Consider the following 19404-nt stretch of genomic DNA (forward strand, 5'->3'; position numbering starts at 1 on the left):
CCAGAAAGTCCGGGGAGCTTCGACGCGATTGGTAGAGCAGCTTGGCTGATGTCGTGAATATCGCAATCCACCTCCTTTCAACTACAGAGTCATCGATCAAATTTGTATGCTGCTTCAGTGACTGTACCAATTACTCATTCGATGTCTTGAGAAGCCTGTCTTTGATTCTTGTTATTTTGTTTTTGGTAAGTCGCGAAGCCTTGATATAAAAGCAGCCTCGGCAACTCAGGTCACGTCGCCTGAATTGTTGCTGCACGTACACTGAGACAGCCTCATAGCGACGCTTATACATAATACTTCGTCATGGCCGACGACAGTCACCATTCTTCATGGCACCCTGCATTGCGCACTCATAACAGCACCCAGGACGTCCCCCGAGCTGCTCCACAACAATCTCCTGCTCCTGACGCCGCAGACGATGCCGACCTCTTCGACCGCATACCAGCAGGGCAGCACAAATCGATTGCCGAGGACACTATACTCGGAGACTCCGAGAACGCTTTAGAAGATTCAAAACGCGAGCCAGCACCGCCTGAACCCTCCGTGTCCGATCTTGTGCCTGAGCACGTTGAAGCCTCAGCACCTGTCGCGGAAGATAGCCACCAAGATTCTGAGCTCGCCCATGCGGAATCGCCGAGTCTGATCCCTGAGCCGACCCATGACTTACTCAGCAACACGAAACATGTGCCAGTTGCAGAAGTCCAACATGCCGATCCTCCGTTCACCACAGAAGCCGACCAAGACGCGCCGCAAGAGCCGGGACTCTCCTCAATCGAAGAAGCCTTTGGCAGGCTGAACAAAGAAGAGCCGGAATACTTTCGTGAGCAGTACGAGTACCAGGGCCACAGTACCGCTGCCGATGATGCCATTGACGAGAGTGACGACGCACCTCTGATTCAGGATGAGGAGACTCTGCCAACCCCTGGCTTTGCCACGGATGCGCCCGCCACAAACACTCGCGATGTTCATATCGACTCCTTCCACCATGATCCATCAGCAGTCGCGGCGGCCACTGAGCATGTATTCAATATGTCCACTCAAGATCCATCATCTGCAGCACAAGAGACCACAGAGAAGCCTATTGTAGAGAGGTCAAGCTCGGAGGAGCAAGATCGGGAATTCCCGGCTGTTCCGGACCATTCAGGAGCATTAGAAGAAGCACAAGAAACACTGCGACAGGTGGCCGAAGAGCCAATCGAAGAGCCTGTGCAGATCCAGTCTCAGTCATCAGCCACTTTCGAGTGGGGAGACGACGATCAGACAGACGACTTTGGAGCAGTTGTTGGTATTGTCTCGACCGAGGAGAATAACGTCGATGCAGAAAATCTTGCAGCAGGCAGTGGCTTGGTCGCTTCTCAAGCGACTGCTCTGGCCCAAGCATTGCAAGAGCAGAAAGCACTGGACAACAATCCGCCAGCAGGCGAAAAGAGCGAGGAGGATCTGGCTGCCATGTGGTCAGCTGCCTTGGATGATGACGACTTCCTCGACGACAATGCTGTCGATCCCAGCGGCTTCTTTGAAGACGACGGCGAAGGCTTCTTGGACGACTTTGACACGATCCCGGCACAAGATCAGCAGATCCTCAGTCCAGAACAAGCCCTTAGCCCTGGCATTGCTCCTGTTCTTGATTCCTCAGGCAATACCGTTGGCTTCAGCAAGCTCGGCGGTCCACAAGCACAGATAAATGCTCCAGCGAACCCCTACTCTCCAACAGCTCAACAGCCCAACCCTTACCTCGCCCCAGCTCTTCCTTCTGTACCCTTATACAATCAGCAACAACCGTCTGTCCGACCAGCTCTCAGCAATGCCCAAAGCTTTGCTGATAAGTCCAAGGGCGGCTATTCATCGCCCTACGATCTGCCCGAAGACATTGTTCAGCCCCGTAGACGTGCCGCCGCTGCCGCTCCTCCTGCTCAGTCTTCTGCTCCTCCTCCGCCGCCGAGGAGTAGTAGTATGCAATCTACTAGCGTACCTCTAAACGCTGCTCCTCCCCTGTCACGTTCTGTGACCGCAGCTCCCTCAGCAGTCATTGCATCACCTCCCATGAATCAGTCTCCGAGCATGCCAACTTTGCCTCCCAAACCTGCCGCTGTTTCTGGCTCGAGATCTGCCTCTGGTTTCTTCGAAGAGCTGCCAATGGTGCCAAAGCCCCGAGCAAGACCATACACCCCAGCTGTCACCTCACCTTCTCCCGCTCAAGGTTTCCAACAGACTCCGCCGCAAGGCCCTCCGATTCGCCCGCCATCCCGTCCTGCAATGCCTCCCTCAGCTGCATCATCAAGCTATAATGTCGAAGGTCTCAGACAGCCTGAGAAGCTGCCTCTACTGCCAGACACGCAAGGACTCCCTCAGCAACTTGAGCCACCTCAACCCGTTGCACCTCCAGCAACATCCAGGTATTCGCCATCAGCTCCTACCCAAGAATTAGCAGCAGTACCTCTGCCAGCGACTGGACGCTTCTCACCGATGCCTCCACCAGTTCCTGCGGCAAGTTCGCGCTATTCACCTGCCCCGCAAGCTCAAGCTCAAAACCAGGCACAGAACAAGTATGCTGCGCTGCCTGCCTCAAGCCCTGGCGCACGCCCTGCTCAAACATTCGCCCCCAGAACCTCAAGTCCGCTAGCATACCACGAGAGACCAGCTGCTGGTGACATGCCTCCTCCGTCCGTGCGCTCAGTGTCATACCAGCGTCCACCTCCCAACCGCCAGATGTCAGGACTTGCTGAAGGTTTTGAAACCCCTCCTAGGAGAGACAGCAATATTTTGGACCAGACCATTATCCAGTCCTTTGCATCACCTCCTAAGGCTAACCCTTACGCGCCCGTGTCACCCGATTCTCGCGTCTCCCAGCAGTACAATGCGGCTGAACCACCAGCGCCTAGCGACACCTTCTCGCCTCCTAGGAGGTCCAAGACTCAATCGCCAGGGACTGTAATGAAAGGACCTCTGAAGGCTATCACACGGATTGAGAGGCCTATTTCTGCTGCCGGTACTGTTACTTCGCCCACGTTGCTTCAGCGACAAGACGTTAGATCGGCTCTGCCGCCAGCTCGACAACAATTATCTTCTGATCTTAACTTCACGGTTCCTCAGGACGAACGGGCTCAAGACCCATTGGAACGATACAAGGGTTGTCCTGTCTTCAAATGGGGGCCAAGTGGCTCGGTGGTTAGTACATTCCCTAAGCAAGCTCCATTCTATGCAGCTGGTCATGCCATACCCACTATCAAGTGTACCCCTGGACATATCACCATCCATGACACCAAGATGACTTTTCCTCTGGATGAGCGAGACGCAAAATTCCCTGGACCTCTGAATAAAGGCAAGTCCAAGAAGAAGGATACACTTGCGTGGATCACTGGCAAAATTGAAGATATTGAGAAGGTGAATGAGAGCACTCTCCATGACTTCACTGTGCCTGTGCATGCAAAGAAACGTATCGAAGAGAAGGTTATCCTTTGGAAGATGGTCAGGCTTTTGCTGGAACATGACAATAAGATTGAAGGTAATGCTACTGCAGAGGACGCTGCGCGCAAGATCTTGCTTCCAAATCTCGCACATGTAGATGCTTCGGGCGACGACTTGACCGATAATATATCCTCTGGACTCCCCGCCGAGCCCGTCAGTGCCAAAGCAATGGCGCAGATCCGCAGACATCTTCTCGAAGGTGATCGTGAAAAGGCCGTTTGGTATGCTGCCGAAAAAAAGCTCTGGTCCCATGCTTTGCTCATTGCATCGGTCGCCGGGCCTGAAATCTGGAAACAGGTTGTGCAGGAATATGTTCGCTCCCAAGTCAAGGATGCCGGAGAAAACTCGCAATCACTTGCAGCTTTGTACGAAATCTTCGCTGGAAACTGGGAAGAGAGCATTGATGAGCTCGTCCCACCATCCGCTCGTGCTGGCTTCCAGATGATCAGCAAAGCAGGACCGAGTGCAAAGAACCCCTTGGACGGTCTTGACCAATGGCGTGAAACACTGTGCCTTATTATTAGCAACAGAAGCAATAACGATGTCCAGGCTATCTCGGCACTAGGCAAACTTCTCTCCAGCTACGGTCGTAGCGAGGCAGCTCATACCTGTTATCTCTTCGCCAAAGCCTCGGCCCATCTTGGTGGTGCGGACGATGAAAAGTCTGACTTTGTCCTCCTTGGAGCAGACCACAGGAATCAATCCCAGGAGCTGTCTGACCTGGACGCGATCCTCTTGACCGAGGTCTATGAGCTCTGCGTGTCTCTTGCGCCTGCTCCTGGAACTTCTCCTACCCTTCATCACCTGCAAGCATTCAAGTACCAACATGCTCAAATCCTCACCGAACATGGATTGCGCACCGAGGCTCAAGCGTACTGTGACGCAATTATGGCCTCTTTCAAGACGTCTACCCGCCTTTCACCATACTATTCTCCTGCATTGTTGAGCAGCGTAGACGACTTGCACAGATGTTTGTCACAAGCGCCTCAGGCCAGTGGTTCGGGAGGTTGGATCCCCAAGCCCTCCATGGATAAGGTTTCAGGGAGCATGTGGAAGCGCTTCAACACTTTTGTTGCTGGCGATGACGATGAAGCCAAGTCAAACGGCTCAACTGGTGGTGAAGGTGCCCCCGCAGGACCGTTTGGAGGTATCACTGGTGAGACTCCGACGGTCAGCAGAACAGCTTCAACGACTGATCTGTACGGTGCAATGTCACTAGTTGGCAACACGTCGGCGCCCAGCGGCTCCGCACCGAATCGATATGCACCACCTACTCAGCCTGGTGGTGCTTCGGCTGCACGTTACGCATCCAGCGCATATGCTCCAAGCAGGGGTTCCATGGAGTCATCGCGCTCTTATGAGCAAGAGAGACCTGGAACTGGCTACAGTAGTCTTGTATCTCCCACCACTGCCGCACCTGCGCCAGTACAACGTGCTAGTAGCACACCGTTCGGAGCGTATTTGCCGCAAGTGGCTGGAGACAACCAGCAAGTACAGCCGTCGCTCAGTGTCCCACGGCCAGAGGCGTCTCGTGCCGTATCTGATCACCGTGTCCAATACAGCCAGCCACCTTCAAGGCGGGAGTCTGTTCAATCTGGTGTTAACTCTGAGCCTCGCTCGAGTCTCGACCAGGGCAGACCGATACATGGATATCAGCCTGAGAGCTCTAGACACTCTCCTTACCAGCCTAGCTCTTACACGCCTTTGTCGCCAATCTATGGAGACAATGGCAATGAGACAGGTGAAATCGAACAGCCATCGCTGTATGAGTCGCACACTCAGTCGCCTTACCAACCCTCTGAGCCTACGCCTGTGCAAGAGTCTCAGTACCCTGGATATGTGCCCACAACTTCTTCGTATGAACCTCCAGCCTCTCAATACGAGCCTTCAGCTTCTCCGTACGAGCCTCCTACATCTTACGAACTCTCTCCGTCTTATGAACCATCATCATATGATCCCTCATCGTCCTATGAGCCGCCATCTTCATATGAACCGCCTTCAGACGAGCCTCAAATCTCGGACGAACCCCAGACTTCGTCCTACGCTCCCCCGTCGTATGATGCACCATCCTCGTATGCACCACCAACATCCTACGAGCCACCGACTGGTGCATCTGGTTACGAGCCTCCAACTTCCAGCTACCAACCTTACGAGCCAGAACAAGATCCGGAGGAAGGCGATGAACAGTCACAAGAGCAGCCAAAGAAGAAGAGCTTTATGGATGACGACGATGACGACGAGATCATCCGTCGTGCCGCTGCTCTCAAGAAATCAGCCGATGACAAAGCAGCAGACGAAGCTTTCCGCAAAGCCGCTGAAGAAGACGCCAAACGCGACGACAAGTCAGGTGCAGGTGGTGATAAGAAAGGTTGGTTCGGTGGCTGGTTCGGCAAGAAAGACCCGAACGCTCAACAACAAGGGCCTATTAGAGCCAAGCTCGGTGAACAGAGCTCCTTCTACTACGATCCCGATCTCAAGAAGTGGGTCAACAAGAAGGGAGGTGCTGAAGCGGCTACACCTACTGCTGCCACACCACCACCGCCAAAGGGTCCTCCGAGTAGAAGTGTCAGTGCTGCTGCTGTGCCACCTGCTGGACCTCCCATGTCTGGCCCACCTTCACGAGCTATGACACCAAGCGGTCCACCGTCTGGCCCTCCTTCTATGGTCACGTCACCCGCTGCACCACAAAATGGCTTCGCGTCTGCCTCTGCACCCCCACCATTGGGTGGACTAGCAGGAGGGCCACCATCCTCAGCACCACCGAGTCGTCCCGCCACGAGTATGAGTAACGCAAGTAGTATTGATGATTTACTTGGTGCACCTGGGCCGAGAAAAGGAGGTACTGCCAAGGCCAAGAAGAGAGGTGGCAGATATGTTGATGTTATGGCTAAGCCTTGATATGGATGAAAGCAGGTTCGCCTTTTGTAATGTTAGATGTTTGTCAAGACAGAACGAATGAAGATATGGACGGTCTTGTTGTATTATGATATCTCATCTTTCTTCTTTCTCTCCCATCAGATCTTCCTTTTCTCCTGTCTGCGAATTTGCTGACCCACACGAGCCATGACCCCGAAGTATCAACCGTGTCAAGCAGGATTCTAGCATCGAGACTCTTCATGGTTGTTTGCGCCTTCTCGACCACATTACATAATGACTCCTGGATATCTTATCGTGCTTATCGGATCATAGATTTTAGTAGCCAGTACAGATGATGATTTTCCCTCTCCACAACTAGAACACTCTCTGGTCATCACCGGTACCACACGTCACTATCTGGACACTGCAATCATGCGTTCACATGACAAGGCTTCTGGGCAGCAATCGAAAGAGTGTGAACCAAAGTCGCCGGCCACTGAAATTCGGTTTCGAAATATATTCTTATTCGCCATCATCTCGTTTGTTGGCTTCCCACTACTGTCATGGTGGTTTTACAACCATTCCAAGACCGACACTACACCCTCTGTGTACCAAGTCGTGAAGCAAACTCTAGCTGGAGATCAGGTTTTCCAGCTTGGCAATGTTTCTTATCTGGCCGTCACTCGGTACCCAAAACTCATTGTTAACCGGACTTCTTATCGTGCGGAAGAAGGTATCGGCACGTCTTTTCCTTTGACGGTCATATGGACAGACCGAGATGTTGTGACTGGTGAGTATCTACTGGAGATACTCGCCAATTACACCTCCCGGGATGATGTCTTCAACTCCGAGTTCCTCGAAGCTGTCGTCTTGACTACTACTGTTGAGTGTCCTGTAGTTGAGGCGTCGGTGTTTCTGCATCTTTATTTGATTGGAGTGAGTCGAGTGTTCGTTGATGGATATTGCACTTTTGATCCCAATGATCCCATCATGCCCGAAAAGTTATCGATTGGACGAAACTTGCCTCCAGGGCCGTATTTGGCTACCGTTGACAAGACCGACTTGTCGATCGCTAGCGTTTACAGAATCTACCCAGATGTTTACCGAACCTTTATGAACGGAGTATATCGTTATAACTCGGGCAAGCATGTTGAACTCGGGATGGTCGAGCCAGAGACAGGCTTTGTGTTGGTCCCGTATGTGTTCAATCATGAGCAGCAAGCATTTCCCCACTAAGCCTCTACTGATACGAATCAATAGTATACCATCAAGACTCTATAGCTTGTATGACCCTAGACCTCTAGCCGGAGAGCGAGTGGGCGTAAAAGACATTTACGAAGTCGCAGGCTTGAAAGCGACTTGGGGAAGCCTGGCTCACTGGAAACTCGCCGAGCCGTCCTCTTCTACCGGTCCTGCGCTCTCACATCTTGTAAGTCAGGGACCAAATACGCTCTGAACGTCATTTCCCTAATTTACCCGTAGCTCGATCTTGGAGCTGTAATCGTCGGCAAACAAAAGACTGCACAATTCGCATCAGCTGGCGATCCATGGCAGTTCCAAGACTTTCAATATCCATTCAATCCGCGTGGAGATGGTTGGTTGACATGTTCTGCTTCATCTTCTGGCGGTGCATGTTCGATCGCTGCGTATGACTGGCTAGACTATGCTCTAGGCTCAGATACTGGTACTTCCATGCGAAGACCAGCTGCTAGTGCTGGCGTATACGCAAATCGTCCTTCGCAAGGTCTTATGGCCTTGGATGATGTGATGCCTATCAGTTACTCTACTGATGCCTGTGGTGTCTTTACTCGAGATCCGTGGAAGTGGGCTAAGTTTACAAAACACTTTTACAGCGAGCTTTTGATGCAGAATGAGTCCATGACTGGATTACCAGCTCTCGAAGTTCCGAATCATGATGGTTTTCCCACCAAAATCATCTATCCAGTCGATCTTCTTCCTCTGACCAATCCAGTAGCAGGAGCGATTCTACAGGTGTTTATTGGCAAACTTACATCTGTGTTCAATATGACGGTACATAAGCTCAATGTAACACACGTCGTGGATACCTCGGTCGTTAATATGACAGATCTGACCGAAGCACTCACCATCCTCTGGAAGTACGATCAAAACGAACACATCGCAAAGCCACTCCTCAGAAAGTGGGAAACTCGCTACGGTGGCTTTCCCCCCCTCGATGAACCGAATAGATCAATCATGCGAGCTGCAGCATCAGGTCCCACGGCAGCAGAACATCAAGCAGCACGATCACTCCGCCGTACTGCATCCGCCGCTTTCCACAACAAGATCCTTCCTCCTACCGATACCTCGTGCTCTGAGTCCATCCTCCTCCACGATATCGGTACAGGCGGTATTCCCTCCTTCCGCGAATACAGTCTGAATACACAGTCTGGTTCGACATTCCCCAATCCACCCGGAAGGTTTGACTCTGGCGCCATTTGTCCTTTCTTTGGCTGTGTAGATTTCACACTCCCAATTGGACAAGTGGTTTACTTCAGTAATGTGACGTTCCAAGAGGAGAGGATGCCTGTGACTATCAATATCGTGGCCAGAAGGGGTTGTGATGCAGTATTGATGAGTTTTGTGGAGATGATGGCTGACAAGGGGATATTGAGTGCTGTCAAGACTGGAAGGAGGGCTTTCTGAGATGATAAGACTTGATTCACTGGAGTTCGATTGGTCTATTCCGAATCAAGAATCGATGAGGGTAACCAGTGATCGTAACATGTCTCAAACATCGTTGAAGCTCCAAAGTGAAAAAAGCGGCCCTGCACAAAACATCCAAAAACTCTCGCTTCCTTGCCTTTCCTTCCCCTTATACAGCAGAATAGACACAGCATAACCTATTAGTGAAGTCTTCTCTACACAGAAGAGCAAAAAGAGGGTTCGAAATGCTCATAGGCACCGGTCGTCCTAATCGGGTCCCCGGCCACTCAAGAGGTTCTCTCACAAACTTCCTATCGCAAGCCACCGGCGCCAGTCGTCCTAAACGGGTCCTCGGCAGCTCCGGAGTGTGTAATATAAAGGTGGCTTGCCAGTCAATCAAGGAGGTAAATAGCCTCTACAGTCACTTTGAGGTATCTGGGCATTGGTTACGCGCAAAGTATGTCTATGAATGTTGTTCCGCCAACTGTCATTTCTCACTGGTTGAGTATAAAGTCTCGTATCGTTTTCACTCTACTTCCATTGCTGCTATCCACATACCGTGATATGCGTTCATATTTGTGGTGAGAAGATTGTATATGCTAGCCTAGGATGACAACAAAAGTGCCTTGGCATCCGGCGGTCTCCCCAAGAAATCACACAGATTCTGCAACTCATCCATACTAGCACCTCGTTCCAGTACTGTAGTCCGATATCTCTCCCAGGTCTCTTGGGTCCTCGGATCATCTTTGAACTCTGCGAACAGATCTGCCGCGAACACTTGTGCGCTCAGGTAGCTGCAGCATCCTGCGTCGTAGCCGGAGAGAAGATGTGTAAAGTCTGCGTGTGGATGACCACGTTCGCCGGGAGAAGTGGACTCGAAGGTGAGTTGCTCGTGCAAGGATGTGTATAGGGTTGTGGGATCTAGGACTGCGCAGGCTGCTTGAGACGGAGGGTCATGGACGGCCATATCGAGGCGTGCATCTGCACTATGTCCATGTTAGTAATGCTTCTCCGTGCAATGTTGGTTACTTACAGTTGGCCGAGCATGCACAGAGCACGAAATGCGTGTCGATGCTGGATCAGAGGGTCAACCAGACTGTCAGGGATAGACATTGGCGGGGTCGGCTCGTTTGGATGTTGTAGTTGCCATTCTTGCAGTAGTCCGGGGCACAGAGTGGTGTAGTGGCAGCTCAACTGTTTCAGCTCCTCGGGTAACCAGCACCAGTTTTCGAGCATGATACCCAGAGCCTCTGCGTAGTCAGGTGGCGAGCACCAACCGTGAAAGGGAGAGTATTGAGTACGTGAAACAAGATCATGTATACCATGTCCAAGCTCTGTGATCAGTGTTTAGCGACACACTCTTCCTGAGATCTGGTTAAAGACCATTACCTACTCACCATGAAACAAGGAGACGACCCGAAAATGCTTCAGCACGGTACAAGAGCTAGAACCTGCGGGCGTGTGGGTCGCGAAGTTGCACATGAGCACAGTCGATGGATACTTGCGCTTCCCGTTACTGTGGATTTAAGACTTTGCCAACTTGTCAGCAATGGCGACGGTACGAATCTGCTTTGTGCTTACCGGCTGAAGATTGGCGTTCTGACAGCCACGATGCTTGTTCTCTCGGAACTCAAGATCCAGATATCAGTCACCGATAAATTCTTGTTCTCTACCTATTCTTCCGTCCCAGGCTTCCCACACTTCTACTTTCGTAGTCCAGACTGGAGGTGAGGCGACCTTGATGAATCTCATTTGGAGGCAATGCGAGAACAGATCAAGCATACGCAGTATTGTACTCTCGATCGGAAAGTATTCCGCAATCTTATCTTGGTCAACAGATACAGCTTCGAGCGAGAGACATTTAAAGTAAGGATAGTCCCAAGCCGAAAGCGCATGAGCATTGCCATTTTCATGCTTGGCTTGGGAGGTATGTGTCGCTCTCAATGCCATCAATTCGGCTATTTCCTTGGCTCCTTGTGGTAAGAGAGTCTCTTCAAGATCATCCATAAAGTGGTACACCCAGTCGGTGTTCTTCGCAAGCCTCTTCTCAAGACGGTAGGCTGCATGTCTTGTGTATCCCAGCTGACGAGCGCTCTTATCCCGGAGTGAGATCACTTCCTTGAATATTGGTAGATTCACAGGAAGCTTCGAGCTGTTCGCGATGTATGCACGCCTCCTGATATCAGCGCTCTTTGCACAGTGCACCACCGTGTTGATATCGTGTTTGTTCAGGGAAACGAAGCAGGTCCCACTATCGGTAATGTTGTTGTCCACCTGAGTCTTCCCTGCAGCGCGCAATCGAAGGGGATCCTGGTCCAGTACACCATCAAGCTCATACTCGGAAAATTAGATGCCTCCAGAAGCATTTCTCACGTTCTTCGTAAATTCACCACGCAGTTCATCGATAGCCGCTCGCCTTTTAACATACTCAGAGATGCCCTCACGAGTCGGGACTCCATGACCGCAACGCACAAAGTCCGCCAACAGCTCTTCTGGATATCTTGTAGATTCTGGATCCAGTGGCTCGGCGCGATACTTTACGGCCTGTATCAAGATATAGATGTCTTGTCGATCGCTAAACTCACTGAATGCCTCATTCCATAAATCACGAGCCACCTCTGCGGCTTTCCTCGTAGCTGTATCAGGTGAAGCATATCGAAGCACTGTAATCATTCCTGAAGAATCCTCAATGGTATGCTGTGCGTTGATGAGTGGGCGAACCACATTCTCGAAGGTCGCATTTTGAGGCGTCACGTCTCTCACGATATCATTGCGAGCCTTCCGCAGTGTCTCAATATGATGCTTAGTCAAGCTCAAAATTTCGTCCGTCGCAACAAGCTGAGGATATGGTTGTGGTGGTTGCCGTCGCTTCATGATTTGTTGGGAAAGGTTCCAGAGCAATCGAAACTCCGAGACGCGCGACACATGACTGCATTTGTATCAACACTTCATCACCTCCAAAGGTGCTTATCTCGACTTCACGATCAGTCTCTCTGACAGTAAGGCACTCTATCACGATTGTCAAACTGAGACAGACGATTGACGAAGCCTTGTGTCCTGCTGACCCAGGATCTTGGCGGAGAGCTCTCCGTCGAAATGGGTCCTTGGCCTGACGATCTGTTGTTTGGTCATGTCGTCGATTCATTTTACCCACGTCCGCTGAAGTCAGTCTGAATGGAGAAATGCCATCGAATCACAAAGGCGAGGGTGTCTCTCGACCATGTCAGCTCTTGGTGGATGGAGCAAAGAGAAGAAAAGGTAACCCATCGAGGGTCACGAGCATGGAATGTTGCCTTGGCGTGCGTCGTCATTTATGCATGGACTCGAGTCACAACATAAAATTATGTGCCTCTTCGCCAGAAATCCGATACCGGTTAAAGTGGATCATCGTTCGACCTCTTGTTTAGATTGATAAGATGATCTTCTATAAACCTCAACGCGTCCACTCTTTCTATCTTCTATCTTTTTAGTCCCGAGCTATCTAAGCCATTCAAGGAAGAAAGACATGTCTAGTTGGCAAGACATCTGCCACTTCAAGCGTGAGCTTCAAGCTGGAAACATCCCATTCGACTGGCGCCTCAAAGCAATCCCTGATGACTACAAATCATCCATACCAATAGTCGAGAGCTGTGGTATCTTGACAAGCGAGGAGCTGGAAATCACTAACACCAATGCATCGATTTTGGTCCCGAAGCTACAAGCCGGGGAGCTTACAGCAGTCAAGGTCGTCACAGCTTTTTGCAAAAGAGCTGCCGTATTACAGCAATTGACCAAATGCTGTACTGAGCTCATGTTTGGCGATGCCCTAGAAACTGCTGAGCGTCTGGACGAGGATTTTGCCAAGACTGGAAAGCCGTCTGGCCCTCTTCATGGTCTTCCTATCTCCTTGAAAGATTGTTGTGAAGTCGAGGGCTACGATGCTTGTGTTGGTTGGGCGGGTCTATGTTTCCAGCCACTCGAGCAGCACAGTATCTCTACTATCGCCCAGACCGTACAGCTTGGAGCTGTGCTGTATGTCAAGACGAATGTACCTCAGAGCATGATGATGTCGGATAGTTACAACCATGTCTTTGGGCAAAGCGTCAACTCTCTACATCGCGGACTTGTATCTGGCGGATCTTCTGGCGGAGAGGGAGCACTAGTCGGTGGGCGCGGATCAGTCATTGGTATCGGCACCGATATTGGCGGCTCAATCCGTATTCCAGCTGCTCTGCAAGGGATTTATGGTCTTTGTCCTTCCGCTTTCCGAGTTTCATGGCGGAGAGCGGCCAACCATCAAGACTATTTGATCCCTTCGGTTGCTGGACCCTTGACCTGGTCTCTTGACTCACTCAAGACCTATATGGAGGCGTACTGCTCTAGTAGCCCTTGGCAGGTTGATCCCAGTATCCCTCCCATCCCCTGGAGAAAAGAGATGACCAAACTTCCTGCTGGCAAGAAGCTCAAACTTGGTTTCATCCACAATGATGGATATGTACTTCCACAGCCACCTATTCAGCGAGCTATGAACCATGTCCGCAAGCTATTCGCCGATGCTGGTCACGAGTGCGTCGACTGGGACTCCACCTCACAACCTACATCCTACTACGAGCTCTGGGAACCAGCCATTCTCGCCGATGGTGGTGAAGGCTGCAAAGCGGCCTGCAAGCTATCAGATCCTCCTCAGCCACTCATCGAAGGCATGCTGGTCGGTAAACCAGAGCACAAGCTTGATCTACCACAGCGTCAAGCTTTGGCTCGTAAGATTCTAGACTACAAGCAGGAGTATGCTCAAAGATTGCTAGAGTCGGGTGTTGACGCCATCATCGCACCAGTACTGCCTTGGGTTGGCTACAAGCCTAAGCAATGGGTCATCAGCAATCAATATGTTGGTTACAGTGCTCACTGGAATCTGCTCGATTACTCAGCATTGACTGTTCCTACTGGAGTGTTTGCAGATAAGCATCTTGACAGTGTCGAAGCCTGCCCTGGCTGGAAAGACCACACGCCGAAGAACAAGAGCGATGAGTTTAATCATGGGCAATACGATCTGGAGCTGGTGGAGGGGATGCCAGTGGGCGTGCAACTCGTCACAGGACATTACGGTGAGGAAAAAGCAATCATGGTAGCGGAAGTCTTGGAAGGGTTGCGTAAGACTGGTTGAGCCATGAACGTCTTTAATTACTCAAAACTTCGTCCTGGATCATCTTCTGGCGGTATATATAGACTTAAGAACTGTATACAGTCTGAAGGCCTTCATGTTGGAGCAATGCACACAACGCACGCAAGCCAACCGTCCTCTTCGGTCAATCAGAAGAGTCGCAACTGGAAACAGCTACAGATCAGAACCAAACCTTGCACTGTCCATTCTGGGGATAGAGTTTCAAGCTGAGGTGCCGAAAGTGAAAGATGGTTGGTTCGTCTAACACATGACAGGGGAGATTACGTTAATGCAAGAAGTGCTGTAGCGCTTCTGGGATGGCGGGAAGGACAGCCTCAATATATGCAGGAACGAATGCAAATAAGATGCAGCAAGTGTAGAAATGGTTACACGGAGGGGGTTGAGTTGCTGGACCATGACACGTCAGAGGATAGAAGCAAGAGCAGGTGGTTGGGAAAGCATGACGAAGAAGATTATTGATTATACGTCTGTGCCCCTGATGCAGAGCCTCGGAGGTGTGATGGAGTCGTCCATTCATCGCGGTATCTAAACCTCAGGCAGCTTTGATGATAGAATACAGCTCTACAAGCGGTTGATCATGTCTGCAAGGATGCAGCGAGACAACAAGACGAGTCGCAAGGGTGTTGACCAGAAGAGCATCAAGTCGTCTCGGGGAAAGCAAGAGCGCTAAAAGGAGCAAGCAGGCCAAGACTTACGATTGGGTGGAGCTGCATAATACGGGAGCGCGGGACAAGCTTCACTCCTTGTTGACCGGCCACCCAAGACTAAGCTGCCCGCTTGACAAGCACAAGAGCAGCGCGACAAAAGACGTTCGAGAGATCCCGTCGTTGTGACGTAGATGTGAGATGGTTGCTCGGGGTATGCTCCCTGATTGAAACAGGAAACGGCTTTATACCGAAGATTTGAAGATGGGTCAAGATGTGAATGCAAAGAACAGAGAGGGAGGCTTGGTCAAAGGAGACTTGCGGGAGAGCGACTACTAGAAGGGAGGCTAAGAGCGGGATGATATGGGCAGCTAAAAGATGGCGAAACCAGTTCCTCTGCATGACTTGCTTCGAGGCTCCCTTTTGATCAAAGCCTGTTTGCGCGACCGACGCCAGAACCTTAAGTGGCTTGGCAGAAGGTACCAACTTTAGGCCTATCTGCACAGGAGTGAGGAGTGTCAGTTCCAGCCCTGTAGCGTGAAGAAGTCCTTGACAAAGTCGACCGTCTCTTCGCGCATCACAGACGACTCGCACAGTCTCCTCTCCGTCGGCGACGACCCCTTCGCTTCGCTCTACTCTTCGCTCGCTTCTTCTGTACGACGACAACCTTCGCTCACCACTCAGCCCATAATAAACACGACCGACGACGAGGCGCCCAACAACTCACACCAGCAGACATGCCGACGCAATACGGCAATTTTCACGTACGCTCACCTCATCCTCACACTGCAACGACGTCGCGCATTAACACGTCGTCTACAGGACTTTTGTCGCGACACCGGTAGCTTGCGATCAACCCTGCCAGTCTGCAATGTACGTTTCTACCTCTTCCCGACCTTTACGACCACCAATTGACCTGTTGCGACAGCTTTTCTCCGAGTCCCCGTCACGAGGAGGTAATGGCTTTGGCGGATGCGACCTACAGGGTATCTCGCTAGGAGGAGGAGAATATCTCGCAAACTTGGGTTCTATACTGGTTGATGGTCTCGCTATCCTCACCGCCTTGTTCTTGATTTGGAAGTCAAATAAGAAGCGTGCCGCCGTCGGAAGAAGGTATGTCGAGTGCCTACATACATGCCATATTTGCATGCTAACCACTTCATCAGGGAGATGCAGCTGTTCCTCATTGGATACATCATCATTTCGATCTGTGAAATTTTCACCATTGGCTGGTTCCCTCTCGATGGTGCTGTGCGACGCGTGAGTCTCTACCATCTTTGAAGCTGCCTTCCTAGACTAACAACACTAGGCTTTCTCTGCTGTACATATCGCCGCAATCGTTGCAACTACGTGGATCCTCCTCATGAATGGTGCCGTTGGCTATCAATTCCTGGACGACGGAACCTTTGCCTCTCTCGCTCTCATCTTTGGATCCGCCATCATTCTCTTTATCGGTACTGGCTATATTGCCCTCGACACTGCTTTCAGCTGGACTGGATACTGGGATGATACTCTTGTGGCCCCCAACCGCTCATACTCGCTCTATACTCTGTATCAGCTCGTACCGCTGGTCTTCCTAACCATCTTCTTCATCTTGGAGGCTGTCATTGTCGTCAGAGTTCTCGGCGAGATCAGACCCATGTGTAAGTTTGGCTTGGACTTTTGTGCACGATAAGATTACTGACCTGCGTCCATAGTCTACCTCGTCTCCGCAATGCTTCTCTTCGCCATTGGACAAATCTTCCAATACGTCATCAGCGTGCATCTCTGCAACGCAACCAACGGAGCCATCAACGGCGGGCTCTTCGAGTCGCTCTTTACACTGTTTTCAATCATCATGATCTGGGTCTTCTGGTCCAGCATCACCGAAGACGACTGGCCTCTCCCCTCGACCGAGACCTCGACTTACCCTTGAGAACAAATACAAAACGCCGACAAAACCAAACAGCACACTTGTTGATATAATACCCGCGAGCACGAACTACTAACCGATCACCATTTCTTCATCTCATGTTTTATCTCTTTCTATCATATCATGAAGCAGCAGCACGGCGTTGGATTGATTGATGGCGGGAAACACCTTTTCTCTTCCTTACCCTAATGACTTGTTTTGTTTTCCTTTTCGCTGTTAATGTTTTTTTTGGAATTGCCTCCCTTCCCTCAATACCCAGGCAAGAGGGAGGAAGAGGAGGATGGATGAGATAGTACTTTCGAATGTCTCCTCTAAACTGAGACTTTTTCTCGAATATCTTGAGTGTGCCAATGTCTTGTCGTATCTTGCGAAAGTCTATCTATTCTGGTGACCGGCCTTGTGATCGAATGGACTCGAGTTTTGACAACAGTGGCTGTGGAAGTGAGTTAACATAAACTATAGTGAAAACATGCTGAATTGTGAATGCGATGACGTGCATCAACTGAAATCTGGAGAAGCTTCACCATCATCGTAAACATCTTTGAGTGAAGGAATGCAGTGACCAAACCGCATCAACCACACGACCCAGCCGCATTCTGCTATTTTCTCAGCGCTCATCGCATCACACTCACTTCTACGTGTCGCAACTGTCAACACCATTGCAACTGAACTCGCATACCACATTACAAGCACCACTCTCCAAGAATGGCGCACCACGACAACGACTACGACATGGACATGTCCGACGACGCAAACGAAGACCTCAACACTCGCAACTCGCACTCAAACGGCGCCTCGCGCACCCAAGACCTCGGAAAGACAAAAGCCGGCTCGAAGAATGCAGAAGGCAGTCGAGCACGCTGGGAAGCCGGCGCGCAAAAGAATTGGGATCTCCACGAAGGCGATGATGGAAACCTCAGCAATGTCCTCGGTGGTATGGAAGAAGCGACCAAAAGACTACGTCTGCAAAAGGATACAACACCTTTGCAACGAGGTATTATACGACATTGTTTGCTGGTTTTGGATCTATCTCTTGCTATGTTGGAGAAGGATTTACGGCCGACGAGGTTCCTGCTTACGATTTCCAATACGATGAGTTTTGTGAGGGAGTTTTTCGAGCAGAATCCTATTTCTCAGTTGGGGATACTGGGCATGAGAGATGGACTTGCGGTGAGGATTTCTGAGCTCAGTGGGAATCCTAATGATCATATTACTGCGTTGAAAGAGTTGAGGAATACAGAGCCAAAGGGAGCTGCGAGTCTGCAGAATGCATTGGATATGGCAAGAGCGGCATTATACCATACACCATCCCACGGCACCAGGGAGGTCGTTATCATTTTGGGCGCACTGTCATCGTCGGATCCTGGAGATATCCACGCAACTATCAATGCCTGTGTGAGGGACAAATTACGCGTCACGGTCATTGGTCTTGCGGCTCAGATGCACATCTGCGCCGACCTCTGCGCACGCACAAATTCCGGCGATACATCAAGCTACAACGTCGCCCTCGACGAACAACACTACCGCGAACTACTCCTTCAAATCACTACTCCGCCCGTCATGCGCACAACAAAATCCTCCCCCAACACCACCGAAGCATCAAAATCCGCGCTACTACAAATGGGCTTCCCATCACGCTATACAGAGGAAAAAGCAACTCTATGTGCCTGTCATGGAGTTCTCACTCAAGGAGGTTACAACTGCAGTCGTTGTGCAGCAAAAGTCTGCAGTCTGCCTCAAACATGTCCAGCCTGCGATCTTACACTCATTCTCTCCACCCATCTCGCACGCAGTTACCACCACCTATTCCCTCTCCTTCTCTGGAATGAAGTTTCCTGGTCCAGAGCAGTGCAGAAGAAGTCTACCAGGTGTTATGGCTGTTTGTCACCTTTTCCGCATGTTGCTAGGGGTGGAGATGGAGTAGCAGGAGCGGGGCAGGGTAAAAGAGCTGAAGGTGCGAGTGAGAGTTCGAGGTACGAGTGTCCCTCCTGTGAGAGGCATTTCTGCGTCGATTGTGATGTTTTTTGCCATGAGGTTGTGCATAATTGTCCAGGGTGCACTAGTGGGAGGGTGATGGCTGACGGGGACGGGATGCGAGGAAATGGTGACCAGGAAGATGGGGATGTGGTGATGAATGGACATGTTAACGGTAGTAACAGCAATGGGAATGGGTTTGCTGTTGCTGTTGCAGCATAAGAGCGGAGGATGGCAAAAAAAACCACAGATTACGAATCACGAATATACATTGCTTGCAAGATACAAGGAGGGTGCAAAACTTTTATGGATCTTTCTTGAGTCGCAGGTCTTTGAGCATCGTAGATCAATCTCAAGTTTGCGAGACTCCATTCCACATCCTCCCCCTGATAGGTAAACTTCATTCTCAAAATCTTACGACACAGCAACAGCGAAAAAACTGCTTGCACGAATTATCCAATGTGAAAAGAAAGCAGGCCACACGTAAGTACGCATTACTACAGTACCATCCGTCTTTTTTTCCCTTTAACTGATGATAGCATTTCCAAACATTCGAAGAAATGGCATGTCAAATATGCTTACGGTATCACCCTGACTCTTGAATCTCATCCATCACTCTTCTTCCTGAAGCCTTGCCTTTTCGTATACGTAGTCGCGAGAAAGCAGAAAGTGTTTACAGAAGATACGATGGTACGAGGACAGAAACCGCGAGAGAATGGGAGGTT

General features: G+C 50.7%; 6 protein-coding genes across 6 annotated transcripts; 5 read left to right on the forward strand and 1 right to left on the reverse strand.

The window, feature by feature from the left end:
- The first annotated feature begins 86 nt into the window (after positions 1-86).
- On the forward strand, positions 87-6500 carry AUEXF2481DRAFT_36555 (uncharacterized protein). Its single transcript, XM_013492063.1, has one exon. It carries the CDS (start codon positions 304-306, stop codon positions 6364-6366), a length of 6063 nt encoding a protein of 2020 aa, XP_013347517.1. The 5' UTR covers positions 87-303; the 3' UTR covers positions 6367-6500.
- Positions 6501-7314: 814 nt separating this feature from the next.
- On the forward strand, positions 7315-8988 carry AUEXF2481DRAFT_2046 (uncharacterized protein; the record flags this gene model as incomplete). Its single annotated transcript, XM_013491812.1, has 3 exons — positions 7315-7520; positions 7585-7753; positions 7807-8988. 3 exons carry the CDS (start codon positions 7315-7317, stop codon positions 8986-8988), a joined length of 1557 nt encoding a protein of 518 aa, XP_013347266.1.
- Positions 8989-9592: 604 nt separating this feature from the next.
- AUEXF2481DRAFT_26461 (uncharacterized protein) lies at positions 9593-11862 on the reverse strand (the record flags this gene model as incomplete). The annotated part of the gene is made up of 6 exons (XM_013491931.1): positions 9593-9974; positions 10022-10322; positions 10386-10504; positions 10570-10661; positions 10696-11298; positions 11362-11862. The coding sequence occupies 6 exons, from the start codon at positions 11860-11862 to the stop codon at positions 9593-9595; spliced, it is 1998 nt and encodes a 665-aa protein (XP_013347385.1).
- A 631-nt stretch (positions 11863-12493) lies between these two features.
- AUEXF2481DRAFT_45987 (uncharacterized protein) lies at positions 12494-14131 on the forward strand (the record flags this gene model as incomplete). Its single annotated transcript, XM_013492099.1, has 1 exon — positions 12494-14131. One exon carries the CDS (start codon positions 12494-12496, stop codon positions 14129-14131), a length of 1638 nt encoding a protein of 545 aa, XP_013347553.1.
- Positions 14132-15530: 1399 nt separating this feature from the next.
- Positions 15531-16708, forward strand: AUEXF2481DRAFT_26463 (uncharacterized protein; the record flags this gene model as incomplete). Its single annotated transcript, XM_013491932.1, has 6 exons — positions 15531-15557; positions 15616-15666; positions 15722-15906; positions 15960-16053; positions 16103-16436; positions 16491-16708. The coding sequence occupies 6 exons, from the start codon at positions 15531-15533 to the stop codon at positions 16706-16708; spliced, it is 909 nt and encodes a 302-aa protein (XP_013347386.1).
- Positions 16709-17260: 552 nt separating this feature from the next.
- AUEXF2481DRAFT_36561 (uncharacterized protein) lies at positions 17261-19111 on the forward strand. Its single transcript, XM_013492064.1, has one exon. It carries the CDS (start codon positions 17411-17413, stop codon positions 18899-18901), a length of 1491 nt encoding a protein of 496 aa, XP_013347518.1. The 5' UTR covers positions 17261-17410; the 3' UTR covers positions 18902-19111.
- The last annotated feature ends 293 nt before the right edge of the window (positions 19112-19404 follow it).

This window comes from Aureobasidium subglaciale (genome assembly GCF_000721755.1).
Source record: "Aureobasidium subglaciale EXF-2481 unplaced genomic scaffold scaffold_2, whole genome shotgun sequence".
Classification (NCBI taxonomy): domain Eukaryota; kingdom Fungi; phylum Ascomycota; class Dothideomycetes; order Dothideales; family Saccotheciaceae; genus Aureobasidium; species Aureobasidium subglaciale.

Bases quoted from the DNA above. Each gene is read 5' to 3' on its own strand.
- AUEXF2481DRAFT_36555 (XM_013492063.1), top strand. From the start codon at position 304: ATGGCCGACGACAGTCACCATTCTTCATGGCACCCTGCATTGCGCACT.
- AUEXF2481DRAFT_36561 (XM_013492064.1), top strand. From the start codon at position 17,411: ATGGCGCACCACGACAACGACTACGACATGGACATGTCCGACGACGCA.